The 13,880-nt window shown below is 36.2% G+C and overlaps 1 protein-coding gene across 16 annotated transcripts in view; it reads left to right on the top strand.

Moving 5' to 3' along the window:
- Positions 1 to 13,880, top strand: part of EPS8 (EGFR pathway substrate 8, signaling adaptor) — a 168,162-nt gene that overhangs the window by 98,450 nt on the left and 55,832 nt on the right. For 15 of the 16 annotated variants that reach the window (XM_007967770.3, XM_073020509.1, XM_037990120.2 and 12 more), the window contains 2 exons: positions 5,887 to 5,966; positions 7,525 to 7,601. The exons of the other annotated variant lie outside the window; for it this stretch is intronic. In XM_007967770.3, the coding sequence (XP_007965961.1) occupies positions 5,908 to 5,966; positions 7,525 to 7,601 (136 nt within the window). In that variant the 5' untranslated portion in view covers positions 5,887 to 5,907. Of the gene's footprint in view, positions 1 to 5,886; positions 5,967 to 7,524; positions 7,602 to 13,880 lie in introns of those variants that run through there. 16 annotated transcript variants of the gene reach the window in all.

Here is a 13,880-nt window from a genome sequence, read left to right as displayed (position 1 = left end):
CCAGCTCAATTAGACCCTCTACCTTATTGCAAGGACAGGGGTCTTTCTGTATCCTGGAGTTATTGCCTTGGTGTACCAGAAGAATCGATTCACATGTGGGCTTGGAGAATGAGTGCAGGGTTTTATTGAGTGGAAGTAGCTCTCAGCAGATGAGGGAAGCCAGAAGGGAGATGGTTTTCCCCTGGAGTCCGGCTGCTCAGTAGCCTGGGATCTCCTCGGACTGCCCCAGCCAAAATCCAAGCTGCGGGTCATTCTGCTGGTCAGTGGCCTGCAGCATGCTGGTGCCTGTTGGTGTGTTCCTCTGCCGATGTGTCCCTCTCAATGTCCAGCTGCTTATGGGTCTGCCTGCTAGGTTCTCAGGGTTTTTATAGGCACAGGATGGGGGCATGGCAGGCCAGGGTGGTCTTGGGAAATGCAACATTTGGGCAGGAAAACAAAAATACCTGTCCTCATCTAGGTCCATGGGGGTGGAGCCCTAACCAGTGACCACGCCTTCCTCTACCCAGCACTTCCCTTCTCCACTTCTGTATTATTTAAAGGGACCACTCCCTTCCCTTCCGTATCATTACCACTTAGGCAAATGACTTAACCGCCTTGAGGCTGTCATCTCACCCACAAATAGAGCCAATAACTAGCCGATAATGTTTTAAGGATAAAGTGAGGTAATATTTGCAAAATGTCATATGAAGTGGGGGCTCATTAAATGTTTTCCTTCGGTTTCTCCTTTGCGTTCTCTTCTGCCTAGGATTTTACCTTAGATGCAAATAAGACATTATTTTCAGTCATTCATGGCACTATATGATTTTAAGTTTCAAAATACCACGCAAATGGCAGTCTCTTTGTTTCAATTTCTTCATCTATAAAATGAGAATGAAGAATAGTACTTCCTTCAAAAACTAATGTGAAGATTAAATAAGACAATAGAATGCATTTAGCATGATACCTGATGCAGGGTTAAAACTCAATAAATAGAAGTGATTCTTTTTAAAATGAGCATAGTTTCCCAAGTCGGTAAAATATCAACAATATTTTGAACTGAGATATTAGTAATTTCCATGTATAGTATAGCATCCAATAGTACACGTGTGCTGATGATGTCATCATAGCAACTCAGGGAATAGACAAGAATTGGAGGGAAATACAATAGTAGTATTAGGATATGTCTGTGACTCTTTTCTGTGTTAGGCCTTCCTATGAAATCCATCACAATAGCAAACATAATTAGTGCTAAAGTAGTTCTTTCTAAAGTTGCATATTACATTTTGTTATAAGTAGTTTTCTTCAGCCACTTGTTAAGCAAACAACATTCTGATGTGATCATAGACTTTTCCCAAAATTATGTTCTAATTTATAAACTTAAGAATTTTGTCATAAAGAAAGAGGAACTACGTTAACTGTTTTAAGTGACTTTATTGTGTTGATTTAAAGGCATGAAACTATTCCATTTACACTGATACTGGTCTTGAGAAAATACTATTCTTCTGTATGGCCTAGAAATTATTGTGATACCTTCACAGGCATTAACCACATTATTTTTACAAGAGCTTAATATCTTTATTAGTTATTTGAGTTTATTCACACATAAAAATTCTTTGTTACTTAATGTTTGAACAAATAACGTAGAAAAATACATGGTGCCATCTTTACCAATGGTACTGGTAAGAGATATTAAAACGTGATTGCTCTAGAAGACACTACAGGAGACAGAATGTGTGATGATTTAAGAGGTTTAAAGAAGATTTAAAAAAAAAATGTTTTAAGCAAAATCATTGGTAGACAGTGTCACATAGTATTGGTAGAAATTAAGTTTCACTGATCTTTTAGTTAAAATCCTGAGTAATGATAATACCCGCTCCCACTTGCTTGTAACTTAGACTGGGAGACATCAATTAAATTAAATTGAAACCTAGACATAAATGTTTCAATGTCATATCCAAACACTTCTGTAGATAGAAAACATCTGTGATATTTTCTGAGAACACAAGTCATTTGAAGGACAGTTAAATATGCAGAGAGTTACTAATTATATGACAGCAAGATGGGGTAGGTAGTTTTAACATTGAGTCATGACTATATACTCATCTGCCAATTTGAAAATTGATACTAGATGCAAGCAAGAGTAAAGAAAAGGAATCTAAAACTTATATTTGAGAATCTTAAAACTTTCTAATACAAATTTAATTTGCTGAGTTAGCCTTATAGCCTTATTTCTTCTTAAAGTCATTTTTTATACATTCCACTTCCTTTCTTTTTGAAAATTATAGTGTGTTACATTTTTGATGCACTTAACTTAGATCTTAAATGTATCATTTGTATCCTTCTAATTGCCAAAGAATTTTATTTTCTGTAGAAAATAAAGATAAAATCATAGTAACTACGACTTACTAAAAGTGTTTTCATAAGGAAATTGATGCTGTTACTTAAAATCAAATATAGCTGACCCTTGAGCAAACACAGGGATTAGGGGTGCTGACCCCCACTCAGTCGAAAATCTGTGTATAACTTCGACTCCTCTAAAACATATACTAATAGCCTAATGTCTACCTAAGATAATGTAAACAGTGATTAACATATTTTGTATATGTATTAAGTATTCTAAAATAAAGTAAGCTGGAGAAAATAAAATCTTAAGGAAGAGAAAATATGTTCACTATTCATGAGATAGAAGCAGATCATCATGAAGGTCTTCATCCTTGTTGTCTTCATGTTGAGTAGGCTGAGGGAGAGAAAGTGGAGGGGTCGATTTTGCTGTCTCAGGATGGCAGAAGTGGAGGAAAATTTGCTTATAAGTGGACTCTGCAGTCCCACCTTCTGGTGTTCAAGAGCCAATTGTAGATGGTAGCTATGATGATGGCATTAGTGTATACTTTCAGTAGAATTATGTAGTTAGTGTGATTAACTGCATTTGTGAATCTTTAAACTTAAAAGTGATAAAAAATAATCCTTTATCTCCTTAGTTTTTAGGTTGCTTTAACAGTGTATAAAAATAAAGACCACTTAATTTTTCAGTTAGAGTTGATCATTATTTTTAATTGTGTATGTGGTGTATACGGGTATAAACTGGGTATGTCTTAAAAGCCTAATGGAAAAAAAGACAAACATTTGTAATTGTTTCTTTTGCATGGTATACACTGCAATTGCTCACATTGGGCATTTGAAAGCCTCCATATTTACCGCATAAGCCACCGTGATAAGTGAACCTGTGATTGCCAAATGACAAAAAGTTTCTATATTTAAAATTCAATTTAGGAAATTGACATTTTCTATCCCCTTTTCTAATGTTCTCTTATTCTAACAGATCACTATTTTGAAACAAAACAGAGACCATGCATTTATTTGATTGTCTTGAACAATTAAACATGAAAAGATGAGATGCTGTGGCTATCACTTTTCATTAAAACCAGCTGCTGTGGTTTTAAAATGCAAACCAGATCAAAATCAGCACAAACCCTGGGGGTTTAATTTATATACTGAATGAAGCAGCTCGCTTTGAAAGAACACTTCCTTTTTTTCAGTTTTGGAAGGAACTTGCACATCTGTCTCCTTTCATCTTTACACTAGCACTGGGAGCTCAGAAGACGAAGAATTATCTCTGTTTTACTCACGAGAACATTGAGACAGAGGCTTAATTGACTTTCCTAGCCCAATTAGTGCCAGGAATAGTGTTAAAATTCCAGACTATCTCTAGTTCCATAATGTTATTCCAGGCCTCTGTTCTGGTCCAAATTATAGAACGTAGCAATGATGTGCTGTAGTTGGATCCTTTAGGCTTCTGAGAGCCAATTGTGAAGGATTTAGGAATTTCGTAAGCTGCTATTAAACTACCGACTGCTTGAAATTGGCCATGGTGGGAATATTTATACCATGGAAATCAATAAGCACTACAAATCAGGCCCTCTGCCTTGTCTCACCCTGAGAATTGATTTACCAGCACACCACTGATGGTATCTAAGCATAAACTGAAGAAGGAAAACAACAAAAATGGAGCACAGCAATGTAACATACGTGTAATTTTGTAAGTACAGTGCATGTACAGGGCAAAAGCCAATCTTTCTTTGCTTCTTAATTTATAAACTTGCTTTTAAGCAGTGGATAGGGAAGCTTGAATTAAATTCCAGTGTTTTGAGGGCCATTCTTACCATTTTTAAAGAACTAGGTCAAGTCTCAGTCCTTCCAGAAAGTAAAGACAGTCTTCATAGCCTTTTCCCTCTCCGAACTTCTAACAGATTTAAAATAGAGCTACAGACGTTGGGACTTAATTCCTTACTATTTGTTTTACGTGAATTAACTTTGTTTCCCTAAGAACACAATAAACTCTTTGAAGAGTGGAACATGGATTTCCTTCTTTCTTTCTTTGAATAAATATTTAATGAACACCTATTCTGTGCCTGGTACCCTTCTTCTTATTTGAAAAGCAGAAGTCATCAAACAAAAATTCATTCCTTTTGGGGGCTAAGAGTTTAGTGAAGAGTCAGGTATTGATTTAAGTAAAGGAAAAGTTATGAATGTGATAAATGCTTCGAAAAATTGTTTATAGTGTGGAGAGTGTCTGATAGTGGGATCTTATCTATTCAGGAAGGTCAGTAAAATCTTCCCCTGAGGACACTGTGTTTGAAGTGAGATCTGAAGAATGAGAAAGAATTAACTCAAAGTGACCGGATCTTGAATATTATTTCTTTATGTAGGCTTTCTATGCTCTTCCAATCTAAGTTCCCTTATTATATGCATCCATGTTATGACGAATGTTCCCTTTGTAATAATATTAATAAGTACAACTGAAAATTTTACATTTATTCATTATCTGTTTCCCCCCACTAGACTGTAGGCCTATAGTTGGGACCATGTCTGTTTGGTTCACTTTGGTGGTCCTAATACCCATCGCAGGATCTGAAACTTCATAATCAGTATTTGTTCATGCTTTCACCCCCTTGGCCCACAAAGCTGGGGTGTGTCCTGCCTAATTCACAGTTATTGAGAGGACATAGTAATATAATATATTTGAAAAGACAAAAGTCAGTAAAATAAGACAGAATCCAGGATAGCTTAGTGACACAAAACCCGGACAGGACCAAATATCCAGGAGTGAATAGAAATAAATTGGGTACAGCAATGTTGTCTAGAAGAAAGAAAAGGCCATTCCATTTGGTAATGAGGAAATTTTACTCATTATTTGTCTTGTTTGAAGGAAGTTTGTTCAATCTGTAAAATAGATTTAAAAATGATTTTTGAGGTTAAACATCTGGTGTTGATTTTTAAAGTTATTTTCTTGTGAAAAGTAAAAGAAGCGTGTGAATGAAAACTTTCTTGAGAAAAGATATATCCATGTGCATTTGTGTGTTTGACAAAGCACATGTTGTCAAATGTGCTTTGAAGGAAAGAAGAAATAAAAGAAGGAAGGGAGGAAAGAAAACCACTTGTAGGCAAAAAGACTGCAAGGTAACTGTTACCTGGTTGTCTGTTAATGATGGGACTCTGGGTGATACTTTTTGCTTTTGTACTTTTCTGTATTTCTCAACTTTTAAAATTAAATGAGTTTCTATTACTTTTATAATGGAACAGTAAACAAAATAACATCTCATAAAAGTGATAGTTGATTATGAGTTTGGGCAGAATGTAGAATTATGTCTGTATGCTTTGAGGACTCAGAACTATATTTTAGATTTTTCTTTTGTTCACCTAAATTTGCTTACAATTTTAACATATTAATTTTAAATGCCAGTTGGATCTTTGTTTAAATGTTCATCTATACCTCTGGGGCCTGAGCTCTTTATCTTTGTATTTCTACTATAATTCCTGCAGCAACACATTTGTTGAATGAATAAGTTTTGAAACTGAGATATCTTGACCTTTTTATTGCCTTTAATCTATGTGTCTTCCTTTTTTTAGAACACACGAGTGAAAGACACAATGAATGGTCATATTTCTAATCATCCCAGTAGTTTTGGAATGTATCCATCTCAGATGAAGTAAGTTGAAAGGTTTATATTTAATATGTTTTGGGGGGATTTGATTTGGTGATTTTAATTATTTTATATTTTTAGTGAAAAGATTACTTTTATTTTGTTGTGTAGTTCAGTAGTTCATTCCTTATTAATATGTAATATCTTTGTTACAATACATGTTATCATTGAAAGTTTACTATGTCTGATCAGAATAAGATGGTAAAGCAAATAGCCTCATGATAATGATATTGATCTCACACTTGGAAGATGTTTCATTCTAGTACTTTATGTATTATTGCTTTTCATGGAGGAATATATAATCTATTTCAAAACTTTGAATTTCTGTGGTGCATTCTGTTATTGTTATTTGTAAAATATTGGCATTTGAGAAGGGTTAAATGTCATTTAGTATAAACTAATCAAATTATTTACCATTGCGTAGAACTAGAAAAGATCAGGCAAACTAACAAAATAATTCCAGTGGGTCCAGGTATAACTTAAAATCATAACCCTGACTTAATCTTATATATTACAATTAATGTTACTGTTTGACATCGGCCATTGTGATACATATTTTACTCATCATTTTTTCATAACAGGTAATATTTACTATTTCGAGAGAATATAATAAAATGTAATTCTGAATCATGATGCTGAAAGCCCTCAATTTGCCATGGCTTCTCCAGTCATTTGTCTATTCTGGGAATGTTACATTAACGGCATCTTTCCACAGACACTGTGCTATTTCTTGAGTCAGTTCCACATACTTTTTCCTCACTTGATTCTCTGCCTGTTTATAGAGCTTCTTTCCATTCATTTAGATTCTGCTTGTATCAATACGGTAGTAAAGTTTTCTTAGATATATTGATAAAGAGTTAACCCTTCTTTGATTTTACATGTCATATCTATTAGTTTTACCCAGATATCACATTCTATTATAATTATTTTATGTATTTGTTTTATTGACAGCACCCTGTTTCCCCCTCCCATACTCCTCATTCTTCTAGGTTTGGGGTCTTAAAAAAGTGTTTACTGAAAAGATGAATAAAATTCAAATAAAGCACTATTTATTTCACATAGCACATTAGTAACAAGAGGTTAGGTAGCCTCCTGCATAGCTGGGATTGCAGGTGCCTGCCACCATGCCTACCTGATGTTTTTTCTTTTTTTGTTTTTGAGACAGAGTCTTGCTCTGTCGCAGGCGGGAGTGCAGTGGCACCATCTCGGCTCACTGCAACTTCCACCTCCTGGGTTCAAGCGATTCTTCTGCTTCAGCCTCCCAAGTAGCTGGAACTACAGGCATGTGCCACCACTCCCAGCTAATTTTGTATTTTCAGTAGAGTCCGGGCTTCTCCATGTTGGTCAGGTTGGTCACGAACTCCTGACCTCGGGTGATCTACCCGCTTCGGCCTCCCAAAGTGCTGGGATTACAGGCGTGAGCCACCGTACCCGGCCATCAGTATGTTCTTTTAAACACATGGTGATTATAGTGCATTGGAATTTTTGTTTTCTAGTTGAGCTTCTATTACTTATATTGGACTTTAACCCAACACAATGACCTTTTTTTTAAAAATTATTACAGTGGCTACGGATCATCACCTACCTTTTCCCAGATGGACAGAGAACATGGTTCAAAAACAAGTGCGAAGGCGCTTTATGGTAGGTTTATTTGATGGGGTATAATTCTGTTTCTAACCACTTTTTACAAATTACATTTTCAAACTCATGGTTTGAACCCACACACTTAATATTGTTTGGAATGAGGTGGTGACAGCTAAATAAGGATTATGTTAAAGAAGAGTTTTTATAAAAACTACCAAAGCTATGAACTCTGCTTTCTGTTATACATTTTAGAACTACAGATGAAATGTATTGCAGTGCTTTCGGAAGTCCTATGCATGGCGCCAATGCCCTAGGTGGCTTTTCCCGTTTACTACTTGTAATAATGTTTGTTGATCCTTGTGACTGATCTAGTTGGTGGTGGGCTGACAGGTGACAGAACTTTTTCCTTGTGGCTCTTGAATTTTGGGGGGTATTATTACAGTATGTCTAATAGCTCTTATATAATTTCTTTATGCACTGCAAAATAATTACACTTTTTCCCTGATCTTACTCTCAGCGCCCTCTCTGGATTGTCTCACATATACATACTATGTTTTTACACTTCAGATATAAAATGGAAGTCATAAGTAACAAAAAGTCTTGGACTCCTGAAATTTACCACATATGTTTAGGATGGCATGTATTTGTATAGGGTCTGGATGGCCACTAACAATAAAGAATGAGAATAATACTCAGGTTAATAGCAAAGACTCTGGAACCAGACTTCCTAGGTTCAAATTCAGTTATTTATTATCTGAATGATCTTGGGCAAAGTAATTTACCTGTATGTGCCTAATTTTGCTTATCTGTGTAATGGGGGTATCTCACAGGGTTGAAATGAGCGTTAAATAAGTTAGTACATGCAAAGTACTTAGAACTGTTCTTGGCAAGCAGAAAACGCTGTATGTGTTTGCTATTATTATTGTTGATATTATTGTTATTATGTACTATAGGAACCAACAGCATTTTCTAAATTGTGGAATTCTTTTTTACATTATCTAGATCTACAACTTCTTGGCTGTTGTAAGAATAAACAATTCTAAGGTTTTGTGATTGTTTTTCTACCTATAGTTTTAGTGAATTGGCATTATCACTGAAATCAGACCTTCATAAAATGGATTTAATACCATACATGCCTATACTTTTTATAGCCTTATTAATCTGATTATTGTTGGTTTCAGTTTATTAAGTATTATGACATTCTTACCATGGTCTAATAGCTATGAATTGTAGATCTAGAGAATGTATTCAATAAGTATTTTGTCATTAATATGTGTACAGAACAGGACCAAAAATATATGACCCCTGACTTTAAGGGACTTATAGTCTGGAGAATAACTTGAAGATAACAGGAAAAAGATTTTTTTGATAAGAATAAAATATATTCTTTCAGCCTTTCATTTGAAGACAGATATTTATTAAGTACAGTATTTATTAAGTATGTTATGCCATGATCTTCATAGTCTTTATTTCTGTGTGCTTTCATTCGTTTCAAAGATGACTAAGAGATGACTGTTGCCTATGTGCCATTTTGGTGCAATAGACTAGTAAACACATTGTTATAATAAAGGGCTAAATGTGCTTAGGTGGTAGTGTGTATGAGGTGCAATGGTGAGGGTTAGTCAGAAAGGATTTAATAGGGGAATTGAGCCTTGGGCTCAGCTGTGAAAGTTATATTGTGTTCTTCGGCATTTCAGGGGCCAGAGGATGCTACAGACAGTATGAAACCCTTTTAAGCGGGACTGTCAAGGCTGTGAAGGTGGCCCATATTTGTCTTGTTCACTTCAGGATTCCCTGTGCTTATTGGCGTAGTGGCTAATATATAATTTATCCTCAGAAATACTTGCAGAATGAGTGCAATGAATCAATGAGATGCAAGCAATTTGGTGTTAACTGGAGAGTGCATGGTGGTGCATTGGGAAATAAGATTGAAAAAATGAACATAGACCACATTGGGAAGAATTATACTAAGGAATTTAGGCATTGTTTACAATGAATGAGCAGCCTTTGATGTGTTTTAATCAGGATAATAATAGGTCAGAGTTGCTCTGGCTCACTCTGGTAGTAATATTGAGGATGAATTTGATGACTATGCATGGAAATAAGTGAATCAGAGATATAAGTAATATGGCAAATTAGACACCTAATAAAAGCCTAAAGACTTTTAATAAGGAGAAAGAGTATTAATCCTCTCACAAATACCACAGATCTAAAATCTAATTTCAGAGAGCTAAGAAAGAAATAAGAATAGAATATAGAACTCACCTGTAAATTTTAATGTTTATATTGTGTTAGAAGCAACTATACAAAATCTTAGATCCAAGGATTGAAAACTCTTACTTTTATTTTATTTTATTTTTTTTTGGAGACAAAGTCTCGCTTTGTTGCCCAAGCTGGAGTGCATTGGCATGATCTCGGCTCACTGCAACCTCTGCCTCTTGGGTTCAAGCAATTCTCTTGCCTCAGCATCCAGAGTAGCAGGGACTATAGGCCCGTGCCACCACATCTGGCTAATTTTTGGATTTCTAGTAGAGACGGGGTTGCTCACGCCTGTGATCCCAGCACTTTGGGAGGCCAGGGTGGGTGGATTACCTGAGGTCAGGAGTTCGAGACCAGCCTGGAAAATCATTAGCTTTTAAGCAGTAAATTTTATTTCCCTCCTTTTACATATAAAGCAAAGTGAGGCCTCCTTTTCAAGTTAGATGATTATCAAAGTCACATAACTTAGAACTTGATTACAATGTAACAATTTTGTAGACTATAATGAAAATGAACAGTATATACGTAAAACAAGATAGAAAGAAATGGATAGAAAGGGGCAAATCCAAGAAGCATTTATAGGGAGGAAATAAGTCTTAGCAATGGATTGGGCTTAGAAGTAAGATGGCTTTAAGTTGCAAATGTGGTTTCTTTCCTCTTTGTTTCTAATACCCACCACTGTCTCTCAACACACCGCACAAAGACATACACACAGCACCTTCCCTCTGAGAGTTCTCAGAAAAAGCCTGTGGAATGAATGGACAGATGGATGAATGACAAGGGAGAAATATGTTCATGTTTTGAATATAGCTTTGCAATAAACAGATTCTAGTTAAGTTTTTTTTTAGATAGCTTTGGGAGTGTTTAGCATCCCAGTCTGCATAGTTTTAACTTATGTATTGTGCCTATTGTCACATGCTATAAGTACACATATTATAACAACAAGAAAAAGAGACAGGCTTGAGACCCGGCCACATGGAAAAGGCAGCCCTAAATATTCAGAAGGGAGGTGAATCTGAATGATTTGGTGTAAAGGTGAGGAATGCAGCCCCTGAGTTTCACAGCACATAAGCTAATGTGCACACACATGATCCTTTGTCACCCAGAAGAGATTATATGTATCTTCAAAACATGAACATATTTCTCCCTTGTCATTCATCCATCTGTCCATTCATTCCACAGGCGTTTTCTGAGAACTCTCAGAGGGAAGGCACTATTTGTGTGTTTTGTGTGGTGTGTTGAGAGACAGTGGTGGGTATTACACAAAGAGGAAGGAAACCACATCTGCAACTTAAACAGTGTGTGCTGGCAGTGTCTCTTCTTAACTGAAATTTAGTAAAGAGATTTGTGATATAGTTTGTTTTCTCACGATTTATGCATCTTATGTAAAATGTATCCTTTTACAATTTTAAATGAGTTGAAATCATCTTCCAAGAATTAATTTGCCTTCATGAACATCTTTGTAATAGGAGGATACTGTCTTGTGCACTGGAACATGAATGTTCACACTGTGTACGCACTGACCACAGTCTAGATACTCTATCTGAAGTTTCATGTAGAGTTTTTCATGAGAACACTTTTCAGGTCTGACACCATAATGGGCCACCCGGATTGCTTCCACTGAATGTGCTCAGAAAGGCAGCAGGGGTTTTGGAGGCCAGAGAATCTGAATCATGGTACTGCTACCAAATGGCTGCTGTTTTGCACAAATGATTGACCCCAGTTTCCTCATGTATAAAATAAAAACGATAATAACTCTGTGGTAAGTTTATATGAGACAACAGAAGTAATGACGCCATCATGGAAGTGGGGAGTGGTACTGGAGAGTCACTTTCTGTTCTGGGTCCTCAGATTCATCAAGATTCTCAAATTTAATATTTTGATATTACCTCCAAATGTTAGACAATTCATTATAGTGATATTTTGACAGAATCAAGAGGTGACTTTCATTATATATTTTAAAACTTATATTCCATATTCACTCCCTATAATGTTCTAGAAATATTTTTTATAAGTGGTATAAATGTATTGTGAACTATGCTTGTATATGACAATAAATTTGCTTATTTGAGGACATATTAATTTATTCAAGGAAAATAGTGAAAATATGTGGCAATTTTAATAACTCGATTTTGGCATTTTTAAATTATCATACAAGAAATTTTTGAGCCAGCATATGAAAGACTCTGCATCATTATCGTCCCTGACACCGTAACACTTCCTTAGGAAGATAAACGTTAATTTCTGTCTCCTGCAGTTATCTCATAACAGTAACATTTTATTTAGCTACTGTTATCAGAATACTGGAAATTTTATAATTTTTTCCAGCTAGGCTGTCTGTCAAAGCCTTTAAGCACTAAAATTTAAAATTGTTCTTAAGGGAAATACCTGTAAAGTATATTAAATACTCCCTTCCCTTGGGTCTGGCGGCGGTTGGTGCCAGATCTTCCTGGTACATGATCTTCTTGGTGACAAAGGATCATGTGTGTGCACATCAGCTTATGCACTGTGAAACTCGGGGGCTGCATTCCTTACCTTTACACCAAATCATTCAGATTCATCTCCCTTTTGAATATTTAGGGTTACTTTTTCCATGTGACTGGGTCTCAAGCCTGTCCCTTTTCCATGTTGTTATAACATGTGAGCTTCTAGCGTGGCTTCTGATATCTATGGGCTGGGAAACTACATAAAAAATATTCTTAGTAAATAGGTTCTAAGTGGGGACTTGAGAGTCTTTTTTTTTTTTTTTTTTTTGAGACGGAGCCTTGCTCTGTCGCCCAGGCTGGAGTGCAGTGACGCGATCTCGGCTCACTGCAATCTCCGCTTTCTGGGTTCACGCCATTCTCCTGCCTCAGCCTCCTGAGTAGCTGGGACTACAGGCGCCCTCCACCATGCCTGGCTAATTTTTTTGTATTTTTAGTAGAGACTGGATTTCACCATGTTAGCCAGGATGGTCTCGATCTTCTGACATCGTGATCCGCCTGCCTCCGTCTCCCAAAGTGCTGGGATTATAGGCGTGAGCCACCGTGCCCAGCTGAGAGAGTCTTTTCCACTAGTTAGTGTATAGACATGCTGACATCTCTGGCAAACACTCAGAGGACTTCATTTATTTAAGTGTGGGTATTATGCTATGTTCTAAATAGCTGGACTTTCTAGAATGGTAACTTCTCTTTAAATTAGATATTGCTTAATTTGGAATGTGATCATTTCATGAATTACTAACTGCTTAAAGTCATTTTATCTCTAGAAAACTCATTTCATTGAATTACCAATTAGCGATATTTTGTTGTCATTACCAACACCTACAGTTAACTTTGAGATTTTATTATTGGGAGGACAAATAATATTGGGTTAGTATGATAGAAAGGTACTCTTTTAAGTCTCATTTTATTTTTATTTTTATTTTTTGAGGTAGGGTCTCGCTCTGTCACCCAGGCTGGAGTGCTGTGGCACAATTTCAGCTGACTGCAATCTCCACATCCTAGTTCAAGTAATTCTCCTGACTCAGCCTCCTGAGTAGCTGAAATTATAGGCATGTGCCACCACACCTGGCTAATTTGGTATTTTTAGTAGAGATAGCCTTTCGCCATGTTGGCCAGGCTGGTCTTGAACTCCTGACCTCAAGTGATCTGCCTACCTAGGCCTCCCAAGTACTGGGATTACAGGTGTGAGCCACAACGCCTGGCCTTAAGTCTTATTTTAACCTTAAGTTTAAACTGCTTTGTGATGTTAACGTAGGAAAATATATTTGTGTTTTTCCATCTTTGTTTTTTTCTTTGCAAGGAGGTGTTGGTAAGAATTGAGTATAAGTAACCTATAAACTGCATGGTGAATTTCTGTATAATTGGGTTTACTATAAACTTTAGTTCTACACAGTGCTTGATTCAACTCTCTTGTAGCAGTGTTCCTGAATGTTTCTTAACACATATCCATTCTATATGTTGTCCTTTTCATACCTAGCTTTCTTTCTCTTCGTGTGTCTATCTCCTAATCTTGGTTTGGAGCTAGTCTCTCTGTTTAATTGTTATAATTAAAGCCCAAGCAACTTCTTACACATTCAAGTAGCACTTAAGAGTG

Source organism: Chlorocebus sabaeus, chromosome 11 (genome assembly GCF_047675955.1).
Source record: "Chlorocebus sabaeus isolate Y175 chromosome 11, mChlSab1.0.hap1, whole genome shotgun sequence".
Taxonomy (NCBI): Eukaryota; Metazoa; Chordata; class Mammalia; order Primates; family Cercopithecidae; genus Chlorocebus; species Chlorocebus sabaeus.
This window is presented reverse-complemented; position numbering and strand designations above follow the sequence as displayed.